The sequence below is a fragment of the Carex rostrata genome, chromosome 31 (assembly GCF_964058835.1).
Source record: "Carex rostrata chromosome 31, lpCarRost1.2, whole genome shotgun sequence".
Classification (NCBI taxonomy): Eukaryota; Viridiplantae; Streptophyta; class Magnoliopsida; order Poales; family Cyperaceae; genus Carex; species Carex rostrata.
In genome coordinates this window covers 4,745,990-4,771,207 of record NC_135948.1, presented here as the reverse complement: position 1 = coordinate 4,771,207, position 25,218 = coordinate 4,745,990, and the positions used below count along the sequence as shown (strand labels likewise).

General features: G+C 36.4%; 5 protein-coding genes across 7 annotated transcripts; 3 read left to right on the top strand and 2 right to left on the bottom strand.

Annotated features, from left to right (window-relative positions):
- Positions 1-2,785: 2,785 nt before the first annotated feature.
- On the top strand, positions 2,786-4,817 carry LOC144547517 (YCF36, putative (DUF1230)). 2 transcript variants are annotated; one of them, XM_078296183.1, is made up of 4 exons: positions 2,786-3,326; positions 3,440-3,492; positions 3,690-3,746; positions 4,410-4,817. In XM_078296183.1, exons 1-4 carry the CDS (start codon positions 2,855-2,857, stop codon positions 4,635-4,637), a joined length of 810 nt encoding a protein of 269 aa, XP_078152309.1. In that variant the 5' UTR covers positions 2,786-2,854; the 3' UTR covers positions 4,638-4,817. The 2 variants fall into 2 exon arrangements, with proteins under 2 accessions (XP_078152309.1, XP_078152310.1); XM_078296184.1 differs by having other exon boundaries at positions 2,794-3,326; positions 3,440-3,468.
- Positions 4,818-5,440: 623 nt separating this feature from the next.
- On the top strand, positions 5,441-11,829 carry LOC144547324 (chaperonin CPN60-like 2, mitochondrial). 2 transcript variants are annotated; one of them, XM_078295939.1, is made up of 17 exons: positions 5,441-5,590; positions 5,697-5,834; positions 6,324-6,483; positions 6,908-7,083; positions 7,492-7,587; positions 7,855-7,959; positions 8,282-8,368; positions 8,467-8,556; positions 8,804-8,884; positions 8,969-9,037; positions 9,111-9,188; positions 9,266-9,361; positions 9,452-9,551; positions 9,930-10,033; positions 11,158-11,263; positions 11,435-11,513; positions 11,624-11,829. In XM_078295939.1, exons 1-17 carry the CDS (start codon positions 5,540-5,542, stop codon positions 11,742-11,744), a joined length of 1,737 nt encoding a protein of 578 aa, XP_078152065.1. In that variant the 5' UTR covers positions 5,441-5,539; the 3' UTR covers positions 11,745-11,829. The 2 variants fall into 2 exon arrangements, with proteins under 2 accessions (XP_078152065.1, XP_078152066.1); XM_078295940.1 differs by lacking the exons at positions 11,158-11,263; positions 11,435-11,513; positions 11,624-11,829 and adding an exon at positions 10,906-11,034 and having other exon boundaries at positions 9,930-10,073.
- A 1,887-nt stretch (positions 11,830-13,716) lies between these two features.
- LOC144547515 (putative leucine-rich repeat receptor-like protein kinase At1g68400) lies at positions 13,717-16,238 on the top strand. Its single transcript, XM_078296181.1, has 2 exons — positions 13,717-15,241; positions 15,606-16,238. Exons 1-2 carry the CDS (start codon positions 13,993-13,995, stop codon positions 16,202-16,204), a joined length of 1,848 nt encoding a protein of 615 aa, XP_078152307.1. The 5' UTR covers positions 13,717-13,992; the 3' UTR covers positions 16,205-16,238.
- A 227-nt stretch (positions 16,239-16,465) lies between these two features.
- Positions 16,466-17,777, bottom strand: EMB2752 (embryo defective 2752). Its single transcript, XM_078296182.1, has 2 exons — positions 17,493-17,777; positions 16,466-16,705 (listed from the first exon to the last, which is right to left on the bottom strand). Exons 1-2 carry the CDS (start codon positions 17,673-17,675, stop codon positions 16,598-16,600), a joined length of 291 nt encoding a protein of 96 aa, XP_078152308.1. The 5' UTR covers positions 17,676-17,777; the 3' UTR covers positions 16,466-16,597.
- Positions 17,778-19,599: 1,822 nt separating this feature from the next.
- Positions 19,600-23,000, bottom strand: LOC144547514 (glucosamine inositolphosphorylceramide transferase 1-like). The gene is made up of 4 exons (XM_078296180.1): positions 22,498-23,000; positions 22,250-22,375; positions 21,740-21,907; positions 19,600-21,477 (listed from the first exon to the last, which is right to left on the bottom strand). The coding sequence occupies exons 1-4, from the start codon at positions 22,780-22,782 to the stop codon at positions 19,786-19,788; spliced, it is 2,271 nt and encodes a 756-aa protein (XP_078152306.1). The 5' UTR covers positions 22,783-23,000; the 3' UTR covers positions 19,600-19,785.
- Between the last annotated feature and the right edge of the window lie 2,218 nt (positions 23,001-25,218).

Below are 25,218 nucleotides of genomic sequence, written 5' to 3'. Positions count from 1 at the left end.
TCATATAGAAATCATATTGAACGGTTCAAATCGATCCTTAAGACTTTCAAATCGAAAATTTGAAATCATGCGATATGCATACTACCATAGTCTCACTCTTCAAGTTATGAATTTGCCAAATCGTATAAATATTATCTAACGATAGCACATTGATTTATTTGAGCGAATTTTAAAGGATACACTGATTTGTGCAAATAAAAAATATTGGAATGTATTTCCGGCACGTTACGTAACGTAGATGTATAAATATTTAAAATTAATTCCAGTTTAAGTCCAGTAACTATCAACACTGAAAATTACTTTTTAAATATTATCTAATACTAGAGGTGCTATCGGGTCGGGTCGGGTCGGGTCGGGGTACTATTATAATTGGACCCGGACCCTAAAAGTGTTCGGGTCCAAATTTCGATTCATATACTTATTTGTTTCAAATCGGGTCGGGTCCGGATCCGGATACCTATCTACCCGTAGATATTTCGGGTCCAGTCTTTCGGTTCCGGGTAGATAGATACCCGTAACTTGTTTGTGAATTATCGGGTCTAGTTCGAATACGGGGCGGTTCCAGATCCAGAGCGGCTATAGGTCACAACTCCAAAGTATTCGAGAAATTATTTACATTTAAATATAATTATAATTTCTTAAACATCTCATATAATAAATCATTACAATATAAATTAAAAACAACTGCAAAATAAAAATTATACTATTAATCATGTTTACAAATAATAAAATATATCATGCTACGTAACAAAATAAAAATAATAACTCTAAATTATTAGTTGGTTGTTGGTTGTTTGGAGTACTCATGGTGTAACAAAAAATATTGAATTCAGTTTTTTGTTAATAGCTTTTGAATTCAGGAGGATGGAGGAGATATAATTTTTAGAAAGTAAAATATTAGAGATGATGATTTCCTTTTCTATAATTCAAAAAAATCTATGAATTGAATGTAATAGAAGAAAAAAGGTATAAAATAAGCTGGTTATGAAAAAATAAATTTGACAATCATGTGTCATGTGTCACATGTGTATAATATAGAACAAAAATTAAAAGACGTAATTAAAGGGCTAGTTAAGAATGTAATTAAAGGGTAGTGTAAAACAGTAGCATAAATTTGGTTAAGTTTTATCAAATTATAGCTCAGCTGAAATATATTATCTAACACAAAAACTTGATGCAGAGTTATTAATATATATTTTATCGGGTATTTATATGGGTATCGGGTCGGGTCCGGTTATGGGTCGGATAATTAAATGATACTCATATCCTACCCATTACAATATCGGTTCCGGTTCGGATCCGGGTCGGATATTAAATTATTAATTTTGTACCCATACCCATAATTTAATCGGTTATATTTTTTAAACCATACCCTATCCAAATTAATCGGATTTGGATCGGTTCCGGGTCGAATCCGGTTCGGTTCCGGATCGGATCCGGGTAATCAGGTAAAAGTAGCACCTCTATCTAATACATGCTCAATCATTGACGAACCAATTTTTGCATGAGAAAAAATGTTTGATGCATTTGTAATTGGTTGCTTTCATATATCGATCGTTATATTTAATCAATTATGAATTTATTTTAATTCGTACGACCACCAAAATAACAATTATTTTAAAAAAATTATCCAACACATACTCAAATATTGATTTAAGCTATTTCGACATGATGCACATATTTTTGAGAAAACAAAATGTCAGATTTTTTTTTTTAAGCTCTAATCTTGATGATTTAAGTCTCTAAATAATTAGACTATGCAAATGTTCTTATCCTATGAGTACTATATAATGTTATTATATTAAAAAAAAGTATCATAATGAAGTTATATAGAAATTTCTAAGATTCTTTCAAGTTGACCGACATTTTCTACTGTAGCGTCCCAATATTTTGGTTGAGCAATGTTGCTAATTCGTACGATGTCTCTTTTCAAAATCCGAATTTCAAATTTAAGATAAACTTCACAACCTTTCCTCTCAAACAGAGATTTTTAATAATGAAGTTCGGATAGAAAAAAAAATTATATGATTCGGACTAGTAAGTACTAACATTGGCACATTGCTGAAAATATTGTAGAATACGGGTGTATAAAAGTTAGCCGACTTAAAAAAATAATATAAATTATAATTTAATATGTAAAGTATTTATAAAAAGAGAGGAAATATAGCTTTTCTAGAGCTTGTAATCGTTAAAATAGGAGTTTGAATGGAGAATAAGTGATATTGTTCATGAGAACACTCAAACATTGGGAATGTTATTCTCTGCAGAGTATTCTCTGCGGAGCTTTTAATCTGTCCGGACCAGATCAGATCTCAAAATTTGGGTCCTCTTCGATCTAGTCCGTCCGATCAAGACGAACGGACCAGATTAAAAGCTCCGCAAAGAATACTCCGCAGATGATACCCTCCCCAAACATTGACAGTGCTAAGATAATAAGATTCAAAATATAAATATCATTTTCTTACATAATTATTTCCGTTTATTTTTTTGTCTGTTATATATAAAAAAAAAGGTATCATATAACGCATAATAGAAAAACAGCTGAAAAAAGATGACATTATCCAAAATGCTAAGTGCTATTCGTATCACCTTAGGTACCTCAAATTTGAGTTTGGATCAAGACCGTCTGATCTGCTATAGCATGAGTATTAATTATTAAAGCGGTCCGTCAATTCCGCCTCTGGCCGGATTCTGATCGGACGGTCCGGATCAAACCTCAAAATTTGAGTTACTTTCTGGATCGGAGTCGAGCTAGCGTCAAAGACTCAAAGTTACATCCCAAAACGGCGGAAAAAGACGAAGCAAATAGTTTCTTTCGCGGTTATCAGCACGAAAGCAACTCATCTCTCCAACCATGGCGACTTCTCTGTTCCTTCCCAAGCTCCATTTCCTCTCTCCAAAACGTAACCCTAGTTCCACTTTCTCGTCCAAGAAACCCCTCCATCTTCTTCCTCCCGTCTGTGCCTCCTCTCCCTCCCCCTTTCGCAACGGGACTCCCCGAGAGACTGACTGTCCGGTCCCACCCGAACAGCTACCAGTGAACGAGTACCAATCGCTCGCCTCCTCTCGTCCCTTCTCTTGGGCCACTGAAGATCTCCAATTCTATATCTCACGCCTCGCCACCACTGGTGCCTCCTTTGGAGTCCTTGTGGGGCTCCCGGTCGCCGCTTTCAGAACCGGATCGGTAGCAGATCCTTTGGCTGACGTCATCCATATCGCGCTGGGTGCCACGTCAGCGGGGTTACTCGCAGTCATACTTGCCGTGTTGCGAATTTACCTTGGTTGGGCTTATGTCGGAAATCGGCTACTGAGTGCTACTGTAGAGTGTATGAATCTCGACTTCAATTTAGAATTTGTTTTTGCTTCCCTCTTTTTGTCGTGAAATTGTCTGATGGAATACTTTCCTTTTGTTGTTGTTGTTTAATTGTTGTTCATGCAGATGAAGAGACGGGATGGTACGATGGCCAAGTAAGAATTTTGCCTTATTCTCAGGTTGCATGTTCTTTAGTTTCAGGCGTCTTCAGAATTAGTAACAACTAACTTTATCTAAACCAGTGATGAAACTCTGTATGATAGCAATTTATCATGGAACTTTAATTTCTGCAAGCTTGAGCAATATTCATATAAAATTCACTGCAGGTAGTGTAATTTTATATTAATATGAAATTAGATCTAAATTTTTTTGGCAGATATGGGTGAAAACACCTGAAGTTTTAGCCCGTGATCGGCTTTTAGGGTCATTTACTGTAAGATTCTCTGTCTCTTCCTAAAATTATCAGTTTACTATTGTCCTTGAGAAAAAAAAATTTTAGTCTTAGTTATTACTTAATAATGGGAATTGGGAAGTGATATGTTAAAAACCAGCTTTGTTTGACAACCATGTTAACTGACATCAAAATTTGTCCGATTCAAAACTAAATCATAGATGTGTTGTATTCATTATCGTTTAAATTGACCTTGTATCAACTTTGGTGCGATTTAAAAATCCTTTGGCCAATGATCAAATTTCGATAAAACTAGATCTCCAGTTTATTAGATCGCTCCATGAATGACCAATTTCAAAAGACTCCAAATATGATGCACTGCTTATTTAATTTCAATTTTTAATTTGTTGATTTTTATGATTGTTGTGTTGGTTGTCACAATTATGATTATAACCTATCCCATTACTTTAAAGGGTGGGAATTTATTTGAAACAGATTAAGTTGACAATTTTTACAACCATAAAAACAACTTGGCAATTGGGTATTCCCTAGTTACTCTTTTTTTATCTAATAGGCACTGTATTTTTTTTTTATGCACCAAAATTCTGTAAGCCTATTTGTTATGGCTTGGTTTCCTTAGCTTGTATTCTCGGCTAATTCTATACGTCTATTAATTATTATTATTATTTTTTTTTTTGGTATCAGGTAAAGCCTATACTCAACAGAGTTAAGTATACACTACTAGGTCTAGCTGTGTCATTGGTAGTTTGTGTTCTTCTTTTTGTAAATACTGAGACTTCAAAGATCTTCAATAAAAATGCCAAGGACTTATCTGAAAATGCTGAGGAACGGGTTGTAGCCGGTACATACAGTGAAGAATCTGCAAGGTCTTTCGAGCCTGATGCTTTCTGCGGAGAACCTGATTTATCTTGAAATTATTATTCTAAAATCTCATGCTAATTAAATGTACAGGCAATGTTTTTAAATAGCTATTTTATTATATACAGCCATCCCAAGGAGGCATGTAGATGTGAAAATATAAAGTTATAACATGTACAGGAATTAATTCTTATATATATTAGTGTACCTATGGAATGTATATAGTGTTTGACAGTTTCTTTTCTTTGAACGGTTGAAAAACAAGTGTGCGAGTAGACGTTTGTACATTAAACAAGCTCCCTATGGATTCTTATTAGTGAGGTTCCGTAACTTATTATAATTTCCTTGATAGCAATTTAAAGTATAAAACAGCACGGCATTTAAATTTGAGACGTCCAGGAATCCGACTGTTCAAATCTTGGCAAGGTGAAACCAAACCAGGCAACTCGCAAAAAAGCCCTTTAATATTCGAAGGTTTGCCAGGAGAGATCTGAAACACCGTTGTAGAAAACATTTGTTTATTTAGGCCGATTAGTTGTTGGGGGTGACTAAACTGTCATAAATTTTTTATGACTAATCAGCCGATTGTTTCTGATTATGACTGATTATTTTTAATTATTTCTGATTAATCACTTGACAGTATCATGTCCGTCCAATGACCGCATACCGTTATTTACAACACTGATCTGAAATAACTCTACGCTCAAAGCTTGCCGCTTACATACAACTATTTTACAAGAAAAAAAAAAAAACCCACGTGTCGTCGTAGGGCCCATGGACCGACTTGGTTCAAATCGGCCCAGCCACGCAACCAGATTCAGACACATTTGTTTATCAGTGATAAGTGATAACCCAACCCAACCGGACAAAACCCCAAAACCCTACTCCTTTGGTCAGGCTCTCTCTCTGCTTCACCAAGTTAGACATCAGGAAGTGAGAACTGAGAACTCTCCGCCATGTACCGGGCTATTGCTTCCCTTGCCAGGCGCTCGCATTTCAACAAACAGGTGATGTTCACGCTCTCCGATCAGCTATCTTCTCCTTTATCGGTGCCCGTTTTATCGCTTTCTCTTTTATCATGTGAAATCTGAGTGTGGAATATGTGTGCCATAGGCTGTTGCTAAGCAGGGAGTGTTATGGGTAAGGAACTATGGTGCCACAGAGATCAGTTTCGGTATTGGCGCCCGAGCTGCAATGCTTCAAGGAGTCAATGAGCTAGCTAATGCAGTCAAGGTCACCATGGGCCCCAAGGTTTTTTGTTTTCATCTCTCTTTCTCTCTCTCTCCCTTTTATATTTGAATATTTCTGTGTATGCGCCTCAAGGGGAGCTAACTGGGATTGGTGCATTTTAGATTTGAGTTGCTTGCTATGGTACATTGCAAGGTTTTGTAGCGAAGGAAAGTTTAATACGGTCTCTTAGTTTCAACATGATTAGATTGTACTTGAATGCCTTGGACTTAATCAACACCCGCCCACTTGATTGAGCTATTTAATAACCACAAAGCAAAAAAATCTGAGGTTAATTGAGGTCAACCTCAGTCAAATAAAAAGACTTGTAAATTCTAGTGAGTAGTAAGAGGTGATTTCTTCAGTTTTCATACTTGAAGTGATCATTATGTGTGAATTTTAACTTAAATGCATGTTAAAAGCTGTTTATGGTTATCTAATTTTCACCATAATGTTTCTGATCCAAGTACGAAATCCTAATTAATATTTGCCATATACTTAATTACACCACAGGGGCGTACTGTGCTAATTGACCAAAATCAGAGAGATCCAAAAGTAACTAAAGATGGTGTGACAGTAGCAAAAAGCATAGAGTTCAAGGATAGTGCTAAGAATCTTGGTGCAAGTCTTGTCAAGCAAGTTGCTAATGCCACCAGCAAAACTGCTGGAGATGGTAATTCTATGTTGTAATTTTAAGCAATGTTCACCTCAAATTTTCCTATAGAAATATAGCGATATTTTGTTGCCTTGTTTTGTGGTTTCTTATTAATGATTTGAAAGCATAATCAAATCTCAATTGAGCACCACATCAAATGCACAATTATGCCTCAAATTTACCAATTTTCCCCTCAAAAAGCATCCCTTTTCAAATTTTCTTCAGCTTGATGCAAGGTAAAGAAAAAAAATTAACTACTGTAACTGAACAGAACTCGCACTATTTTGTTAGTACTTGTACATATGGTGGTTAAATTAAGACTATAAGCAGTTCGTTATTTAAAATATAAATTCTATCTTGACACCTTGTGAGGGGTATTAAATTACATCCAGTACTTTGCTACATTACCTTTTTTTCCCTTTTCTGTATTATTTTCCAATAGGTACAACCTGTGCAACAGTTCTAACACAAGCAATTCTAACTGAGGGGTGCAAGGCTGTGGCAGCTGGGGTAAATGTCATGGATTTACGAAATGGTATAAACAAGGCTGTAGATGCTGTCATTTCCCATTTGAAGAGCAAAGCTTCTCTTATTAGCACTCCTGAAGAAATTACCCAGGTTTTGCAACTATTTTATGTTGCTTTTACATGTTATATTTCCTTTTTGAGATATCTGCAAAGTATTGACCGACATTTTTGTGAAGCACCCATATGAAATTCAATATTTTCCTTTTTACAACATCTACCTTTTTCAAGAATTTTGCAAATTACGCTGCTTCTAATAAGCCATTTTTTTCCTTCTCCAAATTGAGAAATCGACATAGCCTTCTTAGATCTCGATTTCCAATTTACAAAGAAATTTGGTTAAATGAAGAATATTTAGGAAATTTTTTATTTTTTTAATTAACTTTGTTTTAAGAGTTGGGGTCGTTTGTAACTCCAAAAATTTAGGTAGGATTATTTAGTTTGAAAGATTAATCCATTGATTTTGTTTTCATAATGCTAAAATATTTGTGTATTACGATAGGTTGCAACAATTTCAGCAAATAATGAAAGAGAAATAGGAGAGCTGATAGCAAGGGCAATGGAAAAGGTTGGGAAAGATGGAGTCATCAGTGTCAAAGTAAGTTGTTAATGTACCATATTAAAGATTATGTCGCACCAAAAATCATACCAGTTAGTTCTTTCTCAATAAAGTTATATGGCACGCTTTTAGTATCTTATTTTTCCGTCTTAACTTGTTTGTTCTCGATTTCAAACACTGAACGAGTTAGATCTGATACTGTTAAAAATATGCACTGACCATGAGCATTCCACACCGAGTGGTAACATGAGCCAAAACTACTGCATTTCAATTGGTTAATTATGTGCAATGTTTTAAAAAATGTAGGACGGGAAGACAGTGGATGATGAGCTAGAGGTGGAAGAAGGCATGAAATTGTCCAGGGGATATATTTCTCCTTATTTCATTACCGATCAAAAGACAAAAAAATGTGTAAGATTATTTTTACTTTAATGCTAGCTTTAAAACAAAGAAGTTATAGTCATTTTGCTTCCAATTGTTAAATTATAAAAGTTCACACACACATGCGCACACACCCTCTCCTTCCTATGTAGACAAGGTGGGAGAGGTTTTGGGAATATTCATGCAAAGTTGGCCCTATTGGGAATACAGCACACAAATTATAGTTATTTTCTCTTGTTATATATTTTTTTTTCTTGCAACGTAAGGTAAATTACAATATAAAAGTTGATATTTAACAAGTTCATTATTTGAAAAGAAATTGGATAAACCGGTCCTTGAAAAATATTTGCAGGTATTTCAGAATCCCCTGATACTTATTCACGACAAGAAGATATCTGACATAAACTCGATCATCAAAGCATTGGAGCTTGCAGTACAGGTAATTGTCTTAAAAAACTAACAACCAATGAAGAAAGCGAAACCCAAAGCTACAGTAACCCTTTACTAAAATTAACTTGTATTTATTATTTGACATAGAACAATAGACCTCTTCTAGTTATTGCTGAGAATGTTGAAGCTGATGCGCTATCAACTCTTGTACTTAACAAGCACCGTGGAGGTGTGAAGGTACCTTATTGATTGATTATAATTTTTCTTTTTGCAAATAATACTTTCTGTGTTATTGTATTTTCCATTAATCCCTACCGATTCTTAGATATTTGCACCTAGTTCTGGAACATTTGGGTATTTTCTGTTAAATATTGACATTACACATCAATTTGTTCTCTTTGGACTGATTGGTTGTTTTGGCTATATGGTAGTTATGATGACATGGTTTTAATTTTTGAAATTTTTTTGCCTCTCTTTGTTAAAGGTATGTGCAATAAAAGCCCCAGGATTTGGTGAAAGCAGAAAGGCAAATTTGGATGACCTGGCTGTCTTCACTGGAGGAAAGGTAGTTTCTACAGCAGAACTAACAAATTGTGAGCTAGGAAATTACTATATTACCTCTTAAAGTTTTTTATTTCTGAATTGGTAGGTTATCAGTGAAGAACATGGCTTGACCCTTGATAAACTAGAGCTTGAAATGCTTGGTACTGCTAAAGAGGTGCGCGGAATTTTCATAAACAATCATATTGTCAAATTAAAAATCTAGGGTTTATGAAATTTCATATTTGTAGGCAACCGTATCTCTTGATGACACTATAATTCTTAATGGAGGAGGGGAAAAAAATAAAATAGAAGAGAGGTGTGAGCAGGTATGATTGTTTTTTATCTTACTATTAAAAGCAATTATTTGTCATATAGCGAATATATTTTTTTTGTGATATAATAGATAAGAGGAATAATGGAGGGAAGCACGTCCATGTTTGACAAAGAGAAGGCTGAAGAGAGATTAGCTAAGTTATCAGGTGGTGTTGCCGTTATTCAGGTTTGTTCAATGAATCCTAATTTTTTAAGAAATTTTCAGCTGCCTGTCTGTTTTTTTTTTTTAATTTAAATTAATGAGCCATTTTTTCAGGTTGGGGGAGTAAGTGAAGTAGAGGTAGGTGAGAGAAAAGATAGAGTTACAGATGCTTTACATGCTGCAAGAGCAGCAGTTGAGGAAGGGACCGTGCCAGGTCAGCATTTACTTTTGTTTCTGTTTCTTTTTTTTTCCTTTTTTACAGTAGTACTAGTCTCATTAAAGCAAATTACATATATGGTCCCTGAAGAATTATTTATTTACCAATTTGGTCCCTAATGTTTTGGAGCTTCATTTTGGCCCTTAAATTGTGAATGTATTCCATAATTGCATCTACCATTACCATCAATTGGATTTACGCCCACTTTTAGTGTGAAGTATTGTCATGCAATCTGGTACAACTGAGAAAAAATTGGGGAGCAAAATAGGAGCTTTCAAACTTTGGAGTTCAATTAAGAAATAAGTCTTAAGGGCCATTCTGTGTAATTCATTCTTTGATGTTTCATTAATATGTATTTTTTTCCCCTTTCAAAAGGTGGAGGTGTTGCACTGTTATATGCAAGCCAGGAGTTGGATAAAATCACTACCTCCAATAATGATGAGAAAATGGGAGTTGACATCATAAAAAATGCACTAAAGGTTCTTTCTACTTTTTTTTTAACAGAAGAGGAATTTCCATGTGGCAAATATGGTTAATTTTTTTTTTTTAAGGTTAGAGGCATATAACCATCTAACTGGTATATTAATAAAGAAAAATAATGACATGACCGGGGGCGCCTGGCTTACCCTCTAATTAACCACACAGTACACAGTGCCAGTATAAAGAGCTATAACATCTCGCAGTATCTCTCTCAAGAACGCTGATGTAAATTCCTAACGAGCAGTTAGCAGGATCTGATCCAAAGATGTACATCTTGTGCAGTGTCGTAAATCAGAATATGCACTGATCTCATGTGATTGGCAAAATGCTTGTTGTTTCTCTCACGCCATAAGACCGTGATCCAGGCACCCAAACCGTGTCCCACCGAATCCTCGTCTGACCCTGTAGATTGCTCCTTTGGTCCCACCATAACAATTGAATGTTCCCCAAAGCACTCACTGGGAAAGTGATAGCGAATTGTGCCAATAGACCTTGCCAAAAATTTTGTGCAAAAACACCGTGCCAAATTAGGTGGTCACCGTCTTCCAAACAATTATTTCCACACATTAGGCATTTTGATACAATTGAGCATCCCCTAGCCAAATAAATATTCTAATCTTTGTTGGCACTCTGAGTTACAATAACTTCTGCCAGTAGACACACAGAACTCCTCTGTTGTGTAATCTCCTGTAGACAGAAGCCGTAGAGAAAAGTCCTGTAGAGGATCAGTGCCAGATTACATCCCCAGTGATGATGTCAATGGAAGTTGAGGCAGCACAGAATGGTTTGGATGAGACCAATGATTTCAAGAAGAGACTTGAGTCACACCTACCTATCTGTTCCACAGTGGAGATACCAAAAGCAGTCACAGGGAGGAAATATAACCTAGTTATTTGCAATATCAAGTTTTTTACTTGTCAGCATCATGAGCACTAAGTACCCTCTATCAAGACTTAAAATAATGAACAATTAGGAGATTAAGTAACAAAAGAGGGTGGAAAAGAACGAGCATGATTGAATTTTTCTTTATGACTTTATGGCTTTCTAATTAGGCTCCAGTATTTAAATGCCTAATGTGTTTTTGCAAAATTTAAAATAATGAGCATGATTGAATTTTTCTTAGGCCCCAGTATTTACTATTGCGTCAAATGCGGGTGCCGAAGGTGCAATAATCACTGGCAAGCTACTTGAACAAGGTGATCATAATCTTGGTTATGATGCATCCAAAGGTACAGTTGTAAAAAGGTTCTATAGTTTGCTTTACTTAAAATCAAGTAAAATAAATATACTATTCTCTCTGCAAATTGGGTAATAGTCATAATTTTGTTGTCTATAACTAAAGTTATTATTAAAAACAATCTAATTGCCCAGATTAATCATGTCACATGAAACAAATGTAGGGGAGTATGTTGACATGGTGAAGGCTGGGATTGTTGATCCCCTCAAAGTTATCAGAGCTGCACTCCTTGATGCTTCCAGGTACATGCACATGCAAACATATGCATGGAAGTAATTTTCCTTGAATAAATGTTATTTTCTTAAATCAACTTAGCTGATTGGATTTGTTTATTACATTTTTTTTTTTCCAGTGTATCTTTGTTGCTTACAACAACAGAGGCAACTGTGGTTGAATTGCCGGAAGCAAAGAGAGCTTTGGCAAGTCGCTTGCCTCAGGGACAAATGGGTGGAATGGGTGGAATGGGTTTCTAATTTAATGATTGTTCCTGGTAAAAATTTTGTATGGTTTTGAACATAGTGAAAGAAAATAAGAATGTCATTGTTTTCGTAAAGAAAATGTTTTGGAAGAGGCTAGAAATGGCTGGTCTTTTGTTTTTTGGTTGATTTGAGTGTGATGGCATTTAATTTTTGTACTTGTAAATTCAAATAGGCTGAATTCAAAGGCGCTCCTCAAAACATGATAACAGATGTATTCTTAAATAGGTAACGAGTATAAGCGGGTGGTTAAATTTTGTTCTCCGTAACTGGTGGAAAAAGAGTTGCATGAAAATGACCACAAAGGATATCATGTTTTGACCGGTACAGAGGGGTCCAGTGAAGACAAGCAGCGGGTGAGGCACGGGTTTTACAAGGGAAGGTAGATAACCTTCTTGGCCGCTATTTCTTTGAATTTGAAGTGCCAACTGCTGGTTTCAAAATTTAAAAACAACACTTCCTTTCTCAAAAAAAGAAAAAGAAGACAACACTTCCCATCCTCTCCATTTTTCTATGTGCGGAAATATGATATAGGTCAACCTAACTAGCACTCTGAAAAAAAATCAATATCATATATTAAATAGAGGAAGTATGCTTTTAAAAAAATTTAGAATAAAATTATCAAATGTGATGTATAATAATTTTTCCTATATGCATATAATAATTTTTTTTATTTTGCTTTCGTATGAATTAATGAGTTGAAAAATCAACCTCTAAATATTATGCATTTTTACAAGTTTTTTCGTATCAATTAAAATAAAGTTAAAAAGTTATAATTATTTACATGTGAATAGAGAAAGATATCGATCATATTTGATGGTTTTATTTTGATATTTAGATTATAAGTTTGAGATAGGTTATCATGCTTTGCAAATTAAAGTTTGTGTTTTAATTTGCACTTATATCTCTAGTTTCAAAGTTAAAATAGTCAATTCAAACTTTAAAACTAGAAATATAAGTACAAATTAAAACACTCACTTTAATTTGCAAAGCATGATAACTTATCTCTACAAGTTTTTAAATTATTGAAGTTTTAAAAATAGAGATATTAGACCGCTCATAAATGAGATGAGATAACTTATGTTGTATGAATATGGATACGACAATTTTTAACATGATATAGGTATCGGACAATACAATACGGGGGAATTTCACGTATACCCCTCAAAAACTTCAAAATTATGTATTTCCCCCTCTAAAGTTTGAAATTACGTATTCCCCCCTATAAACTTCAAAAACTCACAAATTTACCCATTTTATTGTATTTTATATTAAAACTCATTCTAAAATCTTAAAATACCCATTTTACCCTTTATTAAAAGCATATAAAGCCCATCAAACTCAAAATTGAATCTGAACAATTTTTCTACCGTCCAAACTGCTTTTAAATATGCGTGCGTAAGATCAGCACGAATATTGATGTGACGTGCACAGATCTTAATGCGGTGCGCACCAATCAATATTGTTTTAAGATCCGTGCATGCTAGATCAACACGAAATTGAAGTACTGTGCACAGATCTTAATGTGATACACATGGATCAAACGGTAGAGGAACCCTTTAGATTTAAATTTGAGTTTGATGGGCTTTATATGCTTTTAATAAAGGGTAAAATGGGTATTTTAAGATTTTAGAATGAGTTTTAATATAAAATAAAATAAAATGGGTAAATTTGTGAGTTTTTGAAATTTAGAGGGAAAAATACGTAATTTCAAACTTTAGAGGGGGAAATACGTAATTTTGAAGTTTTTGAGGGGTATACGTGAAATTCCCCCATACAATACGGATTAGATACGGGTACGGGACTATATATAAAGTATCGGATAACATAGGAGATAACCAATGAATACAAGCAGTGGAGAGAGATGATGCTAACTAGGAAGCAATTGACGATTGGTGTAGCATTTGCATGATCGTTCCCGCGCCTATTCAGCTCCTTTCTTCTCCCAACTGTGTATCCAAATGTGTGGCAGATTAATGAAATACGAAAACTTTACATTTTTCTTCTGGTTGATTTGCAATAAATGACTCGCCACATAATATTTCACGAAACGTGAAAGAGAAAATTAGTTTCTCTGTATAATTAACTGGAGCAGCCTTCAACCTCACGCCTCCAGCATATCATTTCATTCCAACGGGCAACGGTTACTAGTTTTCAAATTTTTACTACCATTTACTCTATTATTCACCCATCTTAAATCTCACTATAAATCCTTAAACCCCCAATTCATTATCATCTTTTCACCATGACCATCATGGCACTATTTCTCTTCCTCTTTTCATTTCTAGCACACAGGCACTGTTGCGTTCTATCCTTCGCTCAAAATCCTGATCTCTCCGCTCTCCTCTCTTTCAAACGCTCCTGTTCCTCTGACCACAATAGTTCTCTCTCTTCATGGAATCCAACAACTGATCCATGCAATGACACATGGGAAGGTGTCACGTGTCGGCATGGCCATGTTGACCGGCTCATCCTAGAAGGACTTTCCCTTGTATGCAATGTAAGCCCTCTTACAAACCTCTCTTTCCTCTCGGTTCTTAGCCTAAAGAATAACTCCTTAACAGGTCCGATCATTGGCCTTGACCTCGCCACGTGGCGGCCACACCTCAAGCTACTCTACCTCTCTCACAATCAATTCACTGGTCCATTTCCACATGCCATTCTCTCACTACGCCATCTTCGCCGGTTAGACCTTGCGGGAAATCACTTGTCAGGCATGATCCCACCACAGATCGGTTATTTACTCCCAAATCTTTTTACCCTTCGATTAGAAAACAACCTCTTTTATGGCAAGATCCCGACTTCAATTGCTAAAATGGCATACCTATCTGATCTCAACCTTTCATACAACCAGCTTGAGGGAAAAATCCCTCCCAACCTCTTCTCCTTCCCACAATCGTCATTTCTTGGAAATCGTCATCTGTGTGGGGATCCAGTAAAACATAATTGTTCAAACACAACCATTACCAGTGTTCCAACAGAGATCACAAGAAGAAAGAGAAACAAATGTTTTGGGATCTTAGTTATAACAGCGGCCTCAGCTGGTTTGGTTGCAATTTTGGTACTGGCAACAGCAGCACTGCTATGCTTCAAGAAGAAAAGAAAGAAGGGGCAACCTGGCAATGCCAATCAAGGGATGGAGAAAAAGGTAAGAGAAACCGAAACAGGAGAGGAGATGATGTTTTTTGAGGGGTGCGAGGAGTTCACAATGGAGGAGTTAATGAGAGGATCAGCAGAGATGCTGGGAAGAGGGGTGGTGGGGACAACATACCGGGTGGTGATGGAAGGGAGAGGCGACGAGAAAGGGGTGGTGGTGAAAAGGGTGAGGAGAGAGAGGAGAGACGAAGAAGCGACTGAGAGGAAGGTTTTGCAGCAGATAGGAGAGTGGAGGCACCCAAATGTGGCCGGATTACTTGCGTATCATTCCTCGGCAGAAGAACTGTTGTTGGTTTCTGATTTTATACCAAACGGAAGCCTCTTTGATATATTGCACGGTATGTTTGCTTGTATCAGTGTTTCCGCTATTGGTTGGAGCCTTGAAGGATTTTGAGAGCTCAGGCTATAAAGCCCTTAAGGCAGTACCATTTTAGGAAAAACTGGATTTGATCTTAGCAAATCCTGTTTCATGAAAAGGGAAAGAAAACCGAAACATGTTTTGCTAGTATGGCTTATATTAATTACTTTCCATGGCTAATTGTCCAAAAATATACTTCCTTCATTGGATGTCATCTGCATTTTTCATGCCGCAACACTTCGCAAAGAAAAAACTTGACTGGCTAAGAAGACTTGAGCTGACAAATAAGCCCTTATTAAATTGAACTGATGGTTTTTTTCAACTAAATTCTCTTACCATTACAGGAAATAGGGGTCCGGGGAGGATACCCATAAGCTGGTCTACACGGCTAAAACTCGCACTTGACGCAGCCCGAGGCCTCGCATACTTACACGGTGCATCCAAATTCAACATCTCTCATCAGCACCTCACCTCCTCCAACATCCTAGTCGACTCCGATTTCAATGCACTGATCTCTGATTTCTCTCTCCTCCATCTCACCTCACAACCACTGCTATATTCGAATCAGAACTCCGATGTGTACAGTTTCGGTGTTGTTTTGCTTGAAATTCTGACAGGTAGGTCGACCGAGGATGGTATGGTAGACCTACCAAAGTGGGTGCAAACGGTGGTACAGGAGGAATGGACTTCAGAGGTATTTGATGTGGAATTGTGGGGTTGTAAGGATATGGAGGATGAGATGGTGGCGTTGCTTCAAATTGCATTTCTTTGTGTTTCTCGAGAGCCGAAGGATCGACCGAAAATGGCAGTGGTCTGTAAGATGATTGAGGAAATTAAGGATAGGGGTAGTAGAAGTAGAAGTAGGAGCTCTCAATCCCCTTCTCTGACATTTGAATCCTCTCCTTGCGCCTCTGATGAGACCCCAACTCTCACTAGCTGTTGAATTCCTTTTCTTTCTTTCTTTTTTAAATTAAAAAATGGGGCAAATCTGTAGTTGTTTCTGCTTCTTATTTGCATGAACTCGCTAAGAATCAGCTTTCTATGTGAGAGACTAGAACCAAACAATCAAGCAAAACAGCAAGATATAGTAAATATTCCGTTTGTTTACTATTAAAATGCTCTTGCAATGTCTCAACTATTCTGCCTAAAATCATATACTCTTCAAATTGAAGCTCTAAAAACAGGGAACAAAAACAGTAAAAAATTATAGAGAAAAAAGTAATTGATCAATTGCGACAATGTTTCAGTACATGAAAGAAAACTAGCTACGCATTTTTAACAACAGTAAGTATCACCGTTCTACAGATTTTTACAAATACCAAACTTTGAACAAACTTTACTTGGTAGGAGGGACTTCGCCATTCATAACTCTCCATGGGCCCCAATAGAATTTGGGTTGCATTAGAGGAACTGCTTCTCCTGGGTGCTCTTCCCAGTACTTTTCCTGCACAAAAATATAACACAAGTTGTCAAAATACAAGTTGGGCAGTACAGACTTCAGATATCAACATATATTTAAAACAACAATGCAGTAACCATCAATCTACAATGTAAAAGCTGGATGATACACCTTATCAAAAGCTAGATCAGAACAAAACAAAAAAAAGATGCTAACTAAATGAGTTTTAGAAAGCCTCTAATTGCACATTGAACAGAGTTATGAAATCAGTTGATTAGAATCTGTACCTAACCAAAATTCAGAGAATTTTTGTGATTTGATGGGTTTGTGCTGGTTCACAACAAACCATAACCTACAGACCTTAAAAAAGTTGTTTACATGAAGTATGCATATGCTAAGTTTCAACCATTAAAAAGCATCGGAAATGTAAAATACGCTCAACAGTATGGCACCAGAAATATATGATGGTATCAAATGAGAAAGCCAGTAAGTTATCTGGTGCCTATGCACCAGATGTTCGATCAAGAGTCTCAAGCAAGAACAACATTCAATTAATTAGCATAAAGTAACAGCAGGCCAGCTACTAACAATGTTAAAGAAGAGAACATATTATAGAGTATAATAAATTAACTTCCATGCGTTTTCTATTGATGAAATTTCTACATTAAAGCACGCCAATTGTTATTATTTTTTTTTTTTTAGGAAACAAGCACATCAACTGTTCGACAAAATGTCTCAACCAAGCGTCGCCTTTAGCTATTAACATATAGCACAAGAGACGAATCTTAAATATAGAGAACAGACAGGAAATAAAGAGGGAAAAAAGAAAAACCTTGTATAACTGTTCTGTAACGGCGGCTCCGATCACGCCGGTGTAGAAAGCGGCCGTGTAGATGGAAATGAGAGGCGTGAAGGACCTGGGGCGTCGGTACGGCTCGATCATGTCCCACAATACCGTCTTCTCCCACTTGTGGAACTCCCGATCCGCGTACCACCTCCAAAACCTACTCGTCATTGCTCCCTCCCTGCCTCTCTTCCTCTTCTCTCACTCTCTCACTCTCTCGATCGTCGGATGGATCGAAGGTGTATTAATTAGGGGGGAGAGAAAAGGTTCGTGGGTCCTTTCTTAAGTGAATTAGGTGTTCGCATTAAATGATGGACGGCATCCAAGATGCTTTCTCCGATCAGAGCTGTTATTGTTTGAGGGCTTTTTAAAATGGGCCGTGAGCTGATTTCTGGGCTTGAATCGAAAGGTTAGGACTTAGGAGGGACTGAACTTCACTATAGCCCTTGAGAAAATAAGAAATAGCCCGTTAGTTATATTGTTTAACCCACCAAGGTAATTGGAATGCGTATCCTCTGCATTAACTCAAAAAGGAATCTTTTGAGTTAATGAATCTTCACCGTCTGATTTTAAACGGAATCAATTTGGCTCTGCTTATAATATAGGAGGTCTCTTAATATTAGTGCAGATTTAGTCTGCACAAATCTTAAAACATATCGGATGGTCAAGATTCATTTACTCAAAAGATTCCCTTTTGAGTTAATGCAGAGGATACGGATTGAAGGTAATTGTAGGTAGCTCCTCTCTCTGCTTCTCGGATTGGACCAATTGAACAGGATTATATAATAATTTTAAAATATAGGCGGTATTGCATCAACAACCATTAAATTTAGACACCTAAAAAATTTAAATTGATCAATGAATAGTAAATTTTTTTGTAGCTCCAAGTGCTACAAAGATCGCTGTCTGAATTGTTAGATTTTTAAATTAAACTACATTTTTCGCGGTACCGATATATCAAAAAGTTTTAAGCAGATCCAACCCTTCAAAATATTCCATTCTTCCCTTGGCGTATTACTAGCACTTACAGATGGCGGGATAATTCGAGTATATTCGTGGACAGACTGGTAATTTGTTAATTAAATATTACCTCTTTCTTGTCTCACAGATAGACAGATCATTTCTCTATTGTATTGCGCGTGTGAATTTACCGAAAAGTAACTCAAAAGTTCAAAACTTTTTTCAATAGTTCAGACTTCCGGGTGTAAAATCTGGATACGAATCTGCTGCTTCGTGCTTTTCGTTTATGTGTTTATCTCTATCTTCAAAAGAGGAGGAGAGAGTGGAGAGAAAATGTAGAGAGATAAAGAGGAGAGAGATAGAGATAATAGCAGAAGAGTTAGGCTGGGGTGCTATGGATAGCATAGTGGCCTCTATGCTACGGCTCAATATTCGAGTTTTCAAAATCCAAACGGTCGATCCGAATCGTTCATCTTATTCTCCATATTAATATCTGCTTGAAGACCAAATTTTATAATTTTCTGAATTTTTTTACTATTTATTAAGCCACTTTGAAAATCGCTAATCCAACGGTTTTACTGTTTTGTGCAGCCACCGTTGGATCAACAATTTTGTAAAATACTTAATAAATAGTAAAAAAATTCAGAAAAATGTAAAATTTGGTCTCCAAGCAGATATTAATATGGAGAATAAGATGAACGGTTCGGATCGACCGTTTGGATTTTGAAAACTCGAATATTGAGCCGTAGCATAGAGGCCACTATGCTATCCATAGCACCCCAGCCTAACTCATAGCAGAAAGAGCAACAAATTTGAATAACAATGGATTTCATACCGTAAAATCTAGTGTGGATAACAGCGGATTTCATTCCGTAAAATCTAGTGTTGAATATGTCTGTTTCAGTTGAATGAAAAAGACAATACAAAATTATACACCATCGTTTCACTTTTTGGTACATACAACAGTTGATCATCTCATGTTAAACTAGCACATCAAAAATACTGTTGAGAGTTGTAATTAAAAAAAAAGAAGAAAAGTTTGAGCAAGAAAGCTAAAACTATTTAGGAGAGGTTAATAATAACAGTGCTAATTTATAATTAAAAAAAAAAAAAGCGCGAGAACAAAAAGGCTTGAACACCTCAACTTTTACATCTATTCCACAGTGAAACAGAAGCAATTAAGCATTTTACAGACTAGAAGCAACTTTTTTTGCCACCCAAAACTACTGACAAAATCTAGATTTCATTTTTTAAACTCCACTCAGTTAGCCAGAAAAGGAAATTGCAAAACAAAAAAACAAAAAATCTTACAAGTTACAACCTATTTATCCCATTTATCTCGTCTCATACCAAACTCTAATTTCTCGATAGGTAGAGGCCCATATATCTCCTTGAACTTAGCCAAACATTTTGTTCTTATGTCATAATGCTTTTGTGTATTTCTGCTAATCGCCACGTTTGAAAGCTTAGATGTATCAATAGCCCAAGCCGGGTGCACATACTCCACTGTTCTACCGTAATCCGAGTTATGGTAACTTGAGTTTGCATAAAGAAAATTCATCAACAAATCCTCACAATTGAAATTCTTGTGCACAAATTCTCTACCCTTCCTTGCTTCTTCACTCCAATATTTGTTAAATGCAAATTCACTATCCATAAAGGCTGCACCCGTTAAGATCAAATTATACCTGTTCTTACCCCTCGCATACCTCTCATTTCGGTACAATAATGGGTCTCCGTCTATCAACCGCGGATAGAAACCCACTATCTTTTTGGGGTTCTCTCTCCAAACCTTAAACCCTTTTTCCACATCATTACACGTCATCAATATATCATCATCTAGTTCAAGCACGGCCCGGGTTTTAATTAACGGGTCGAGTTTGAAACGGTTGTTGAGGGAGTTGACCTTCTCAACCCGGATCCGTACCGGAATGGCAGAGTCAAACTCTGACGGGTCAGGTGGTGTCCCTTTGTTCCACACCACAACAATCTCCCGTACTGATTCGCATCGGGAATAGTGCTTCACATACAGCTTCAAATTCCAAAGACGAGCCTCATATGTCATCGTAACCATGGTAAATTTTGAATACTGTCCCTTGTATGAATACGCTTGTTGCGCACCATTACCACCAAATAAGAATTGTACCCCCACACAGACAAATGCAAGACCCATTAGTGAAAATATGGAAATAATAAACGTGCCCAACCAGGTTTTTGGGTTCATTTTCTCTCTTAAACAAAACCTGCTTTTGTGACCACCATTGAAAAATTTGCGCAACTTCAAGTTAAATCGTGGGTAAGACCGGAAAGTACCTGACTCGTTTCTCCTAAATAAAATCGAGCAATAGCTTAACGGAGAGACAGATTTCAAAATGCCACCAACAAAACCAAGAAAAGCTATCACAGACACTGCAAAGCTGAGACAGAGACAACCAATGAGAAATCGCCAAGTGGCATCGCCAGATGGCACCCGATCCCCATCCATGACAGCTATCCAATCACCGGATTGTAATTGTCGTGTATCAAAATGGTGGTACCTATTACCATTCCAAGCATTTCTTTCCTTTTTCGGCACATCAAACCCTAATTCAACTGGTACCTCTTTGTACTCATCCTTGGTCAGTTTCTCAATCTTGTAAAGTCTGACCCGTTTGCCATATGTACTGCCACAGTCTTGACCAGGTCGGTACAATGAACCCCCATAGATAAATAAGCGTCCTGCATTTCGACCACCCAGACTCTTGTCAGCTCTGTAAATTGGGTTTTGTTTGTGCTGGAGCCAGGGGCCAAGAGGTGACCGGCTGTACCAGATTTCAAGCTCGGCATTTTTTTCAGTACCAGATCGGGTGAAATCCGAAGCGAATATCCAATAAAAACCCTCATATTGTATCATTGATGCATCAATGAGTGGCTTTTTTATGAGAACCTTCTCTAACTTCCATTTGAGAGGAAATTTGGTGGCCCGATATAGGCGTAGATCTCCTTTTTTACTTCCCTCAGGCATCATGTATATCTAAAAGATAGGAAAAATTGGATAAATATAAATGAACTGATATGAAAGAAAAAATAAATAAAAAATGTCATTCCAGGTCCTGCTAAATGCTGAAGGCACAGAATGTTATTAAAACAAAAATCCTTTTTTTTTTGTTTGATTATTTCTTTCTACAGCATCACTCTAAACATGGTTTAACACTTGCTACAAAATAAGCACCCGCAGATATGCATGCTAATGATAAACTCAGAACTTGAGAAAATAGGGTTGTTGGGTGTATTACTTGGTTTTGATAATTGAAAACAAAGGGATAGGAAAGATGCCAATTCTCCGTTAAAGCGATGCCCACAAATTGCCAGGTGGCGCCCTGGTCGCTACTTCTGGCAGCACCGATGTCTCCTTTCATTGTTATTGTATTTTTTGTCTCAAAGAACATGTACAAATCATCATCCTGAAAACAAAAATTTTAAGATCAGATTGAGATTTTTACCCAGCTTAAAAAAAATCTTTCATCTTTTCAGTTTTTAGGACATGCAATATGCCAAAAAAAAAAATCTATTTTTTGTTTCCTTAAGTCCCTTTTCAGTTTAGTAACTAATCCAATAAATTAATTCAACTTAAATCACAGTCTCACATTTTCTTACCCTATCCATGCCCTATTTGACTAGTCTACTGTCTACTGCCACCTTTCATACACATCAAAATACATGTATTAATTGCAAAAAAATAATAATCATTAAAAAAAGGCATCACTTTTCAGCTATACTAGAAAATTACAGGATACAAATTCAACCTGAACATGAAGAAATGGGTCGGCCACAAAATTGCTGGGGTAACCTGCCGAAGAAAGGGTTGCGCATGTCAGCACGGGATTCGCCACAGGCCATGCAGAGCTGTTTGCATTAATCCTATTTTCTTGCTGTCTCAACATATTAGAAACCAAGTTTTCAGCACATCAAAATCAATTTTTCAAAATTCGAAATTCTGAATAATCATAAAAAAAAAAGATGCAAAAATCAGTCTCTAGTTTAAAAATTTTACCAGTTCAATCGGAGAAAGAGACAAAGGGCTCTTCCCATAGTAAATCCCAATAGACCACGACCCCTCGCTATCGGGTCTGCACCCGACAAAATCCGGGTCGGGTTTGAGAAAGGAAGCGACTATGATCCAGTAATAAGCAGAACCGACTAAGAGAGAGACGATCAAGGATCCAACGAGGAAGGAGTGGGCCATGGGGAGTCTGACAACCGGGGCCCCACCGATCTTGTGAACCAGCACAGAGAAAAAACCCCTCGAGGCACAAGGTTTCACGCCTTTCTCTCCCATTTTGGAAGCGCGCTATGCATGGTTCGCCTCCGCCATTGGAGAAACCTCGAGGAAGTGCTTGTATTTTTTTGTTTGTTTGTTTCGTTGGGGGAAGATCGTATATGGGGAAGCGAGCGAGAGAGGAAAACAACCACTGCACTGGATAGTGCCTGTGCTTAATAATAAAAAAAATAAAGGTTGATAACTTCAAAACTTATGAACTGGAGAGAATAAAATTTTAAAATAATATTTTTTATGGCAGATAAAGGAAGAATCGGTAACATGCGTGTCTAGTTGGATCCTTACTAGATAGAGGTTAAATCCTCGAGTCCGTTTGTCCCCAGGTACCTGAGGTGCAATTAATAAAAATGGACAGCCCAGATTAATTCCATTCAGGCTAAACTCAATCCGATAGCTGTTGAGGACTTGAGGTCATGGAGGCCTGCTTTAAGATTCGTGCCAAATGAAATCAATAGTCCAGATTCACCACTTGCACCTCAGGTACCTGGGGTGATGCAATTCTATATCCTCGGTGCTTTTCATTTATATATTTTTTTCGCCTTTTAGAGTGCTCACACTGTCACACAGTCGCCCATACAAGTCGTCTTCAAACTTTTTTATTTGCATATATGCCACTGAAAGTTTTAAATATTTCAAAATAGGACCTTAATTTTTATTATCCCAAAGCACGTATGTTATTATTTAAATATTAATTCATTTAACTTAATTGTAATTAATAAACTGTTACAGGCCAATTAACTGGAAAATTCAACTGTGAATTTTTCAAATTACTTGATAAATGATCATAGGTCAACAAACTAAATGATCTGAGTATTTACTATTTAAATTTTACTGGAAAAAAAAAGCCCTAAAACTTAAACATTAATGTCACATCCAGAGAGGAAAAAAATAACTTTTATTTGATCTGCAATGGCAATATTTACAAATTTCGATTACAATTAGACTGACAATTGCGTAGAGAATGTGGACATAAATACCCCTACCCTCTCATACGGAGATTTAATTGGATCGTTTTAACCTTCAAAATAAAAATGACTAATGAAGACTTCTTCCCTTGTTTAATGATTCTTTCCCAATTTAATATTTCAAATTTTCAATTATTTGAATTCCAATCCAAAACTTCGCAATCTACCACCATGGAGCATACGTTAAGTCGGTCAAAGTCTCCGTCTGGACGACTAACTGATCGAATCGTATCCTCTGAGATATCTCAAACTTTGCGTGAATTTATGGAAAATCCCAACCGTTTAAATACGCTCTGCACGAATCTCAAAGCACACATAATACTGACCCCTGCATCACCCCCGAATAGGAACCGGACACGTCGGTCACGCAAAAGTTGAGATACCTCAGAGGATACGCACTCTGACTGGTCCCCACTGACTCCTTCGCAATCGACGGGATATAAAAGTTTCCTGTGGCCGTTACAAGCTGAACTTTGGTACGGCCGCTTTTGTTGTGTGATTTTTCATCAGATCTTTCTTCTTTATTTGAATTCTCCTCTCCATTTCACATTTGCTTTTCTTTCTTTTTTCGAAAAAAAAGTTATTTTAGTACAAATAAAAAGTGGTTTTACACTTTGCCATATTAATGGGAAATAAAAAATGACTTCAAAGAAATTTACAAAAATGCCTTGAATAATTGGAAACTAGATATTTTTAACACCAATTCTTTTGTTGTTTACCTCACTGAGAATATTTCTTCCTCGCCTCTCATTATGAGCTAATTTATTGATGAATTTACAAAAAAAAAAAAATCGAACTGATTAATCGACTGTATAGTTGTTGATGGTGACTAAACTGTCAGGGATAGTTTTGACAGAGGTGAGTCAACAAAAAATTTCGATTAATCAGCTGATAATTTCTGATTATTTCCATTGATGTCTGTTTATTCTCGTTTATTCATGTTTAGTTTGTCATTTGTTGGTCCATAATCCATTATATATTGGGTCGTTTAGTCCATTAAATCGGTCGATTTGTCTGATTAATTCTTTACATATTTTGACATATTTATCCGAACATTTTTCAAATGACAATTTAGTCAGACTTTATTAATTAACAAGATAGTTAAGTTAAAATAAATTTATATGATAGCATGGAAGTATTCGTCCTCTGACGAGCGCATATCATTATTTACAAACACTGATATTGGATTGGCACATGGTGCTATTCACTTGTTAATGGAGTTGAAATTTACGAGTAGACTTAAGAGTGTTCTTGAGCTCACTATTAAGCTCTTTGGTGAACTTAACTCTAAAATTTATTATATTAATTTTAAATGATGAATCTAAATTGTTGAATCTGATCTTCTTTACATTGATACGTTTACGCGTGAAATTAAATGAACTTTTAAATCAATTTAGTATAAAGTCGATTGATAAAGATTTATCAGATAACTTTAATAGGTTAATTTTTCATCATTTTTTATCGCTTAAGT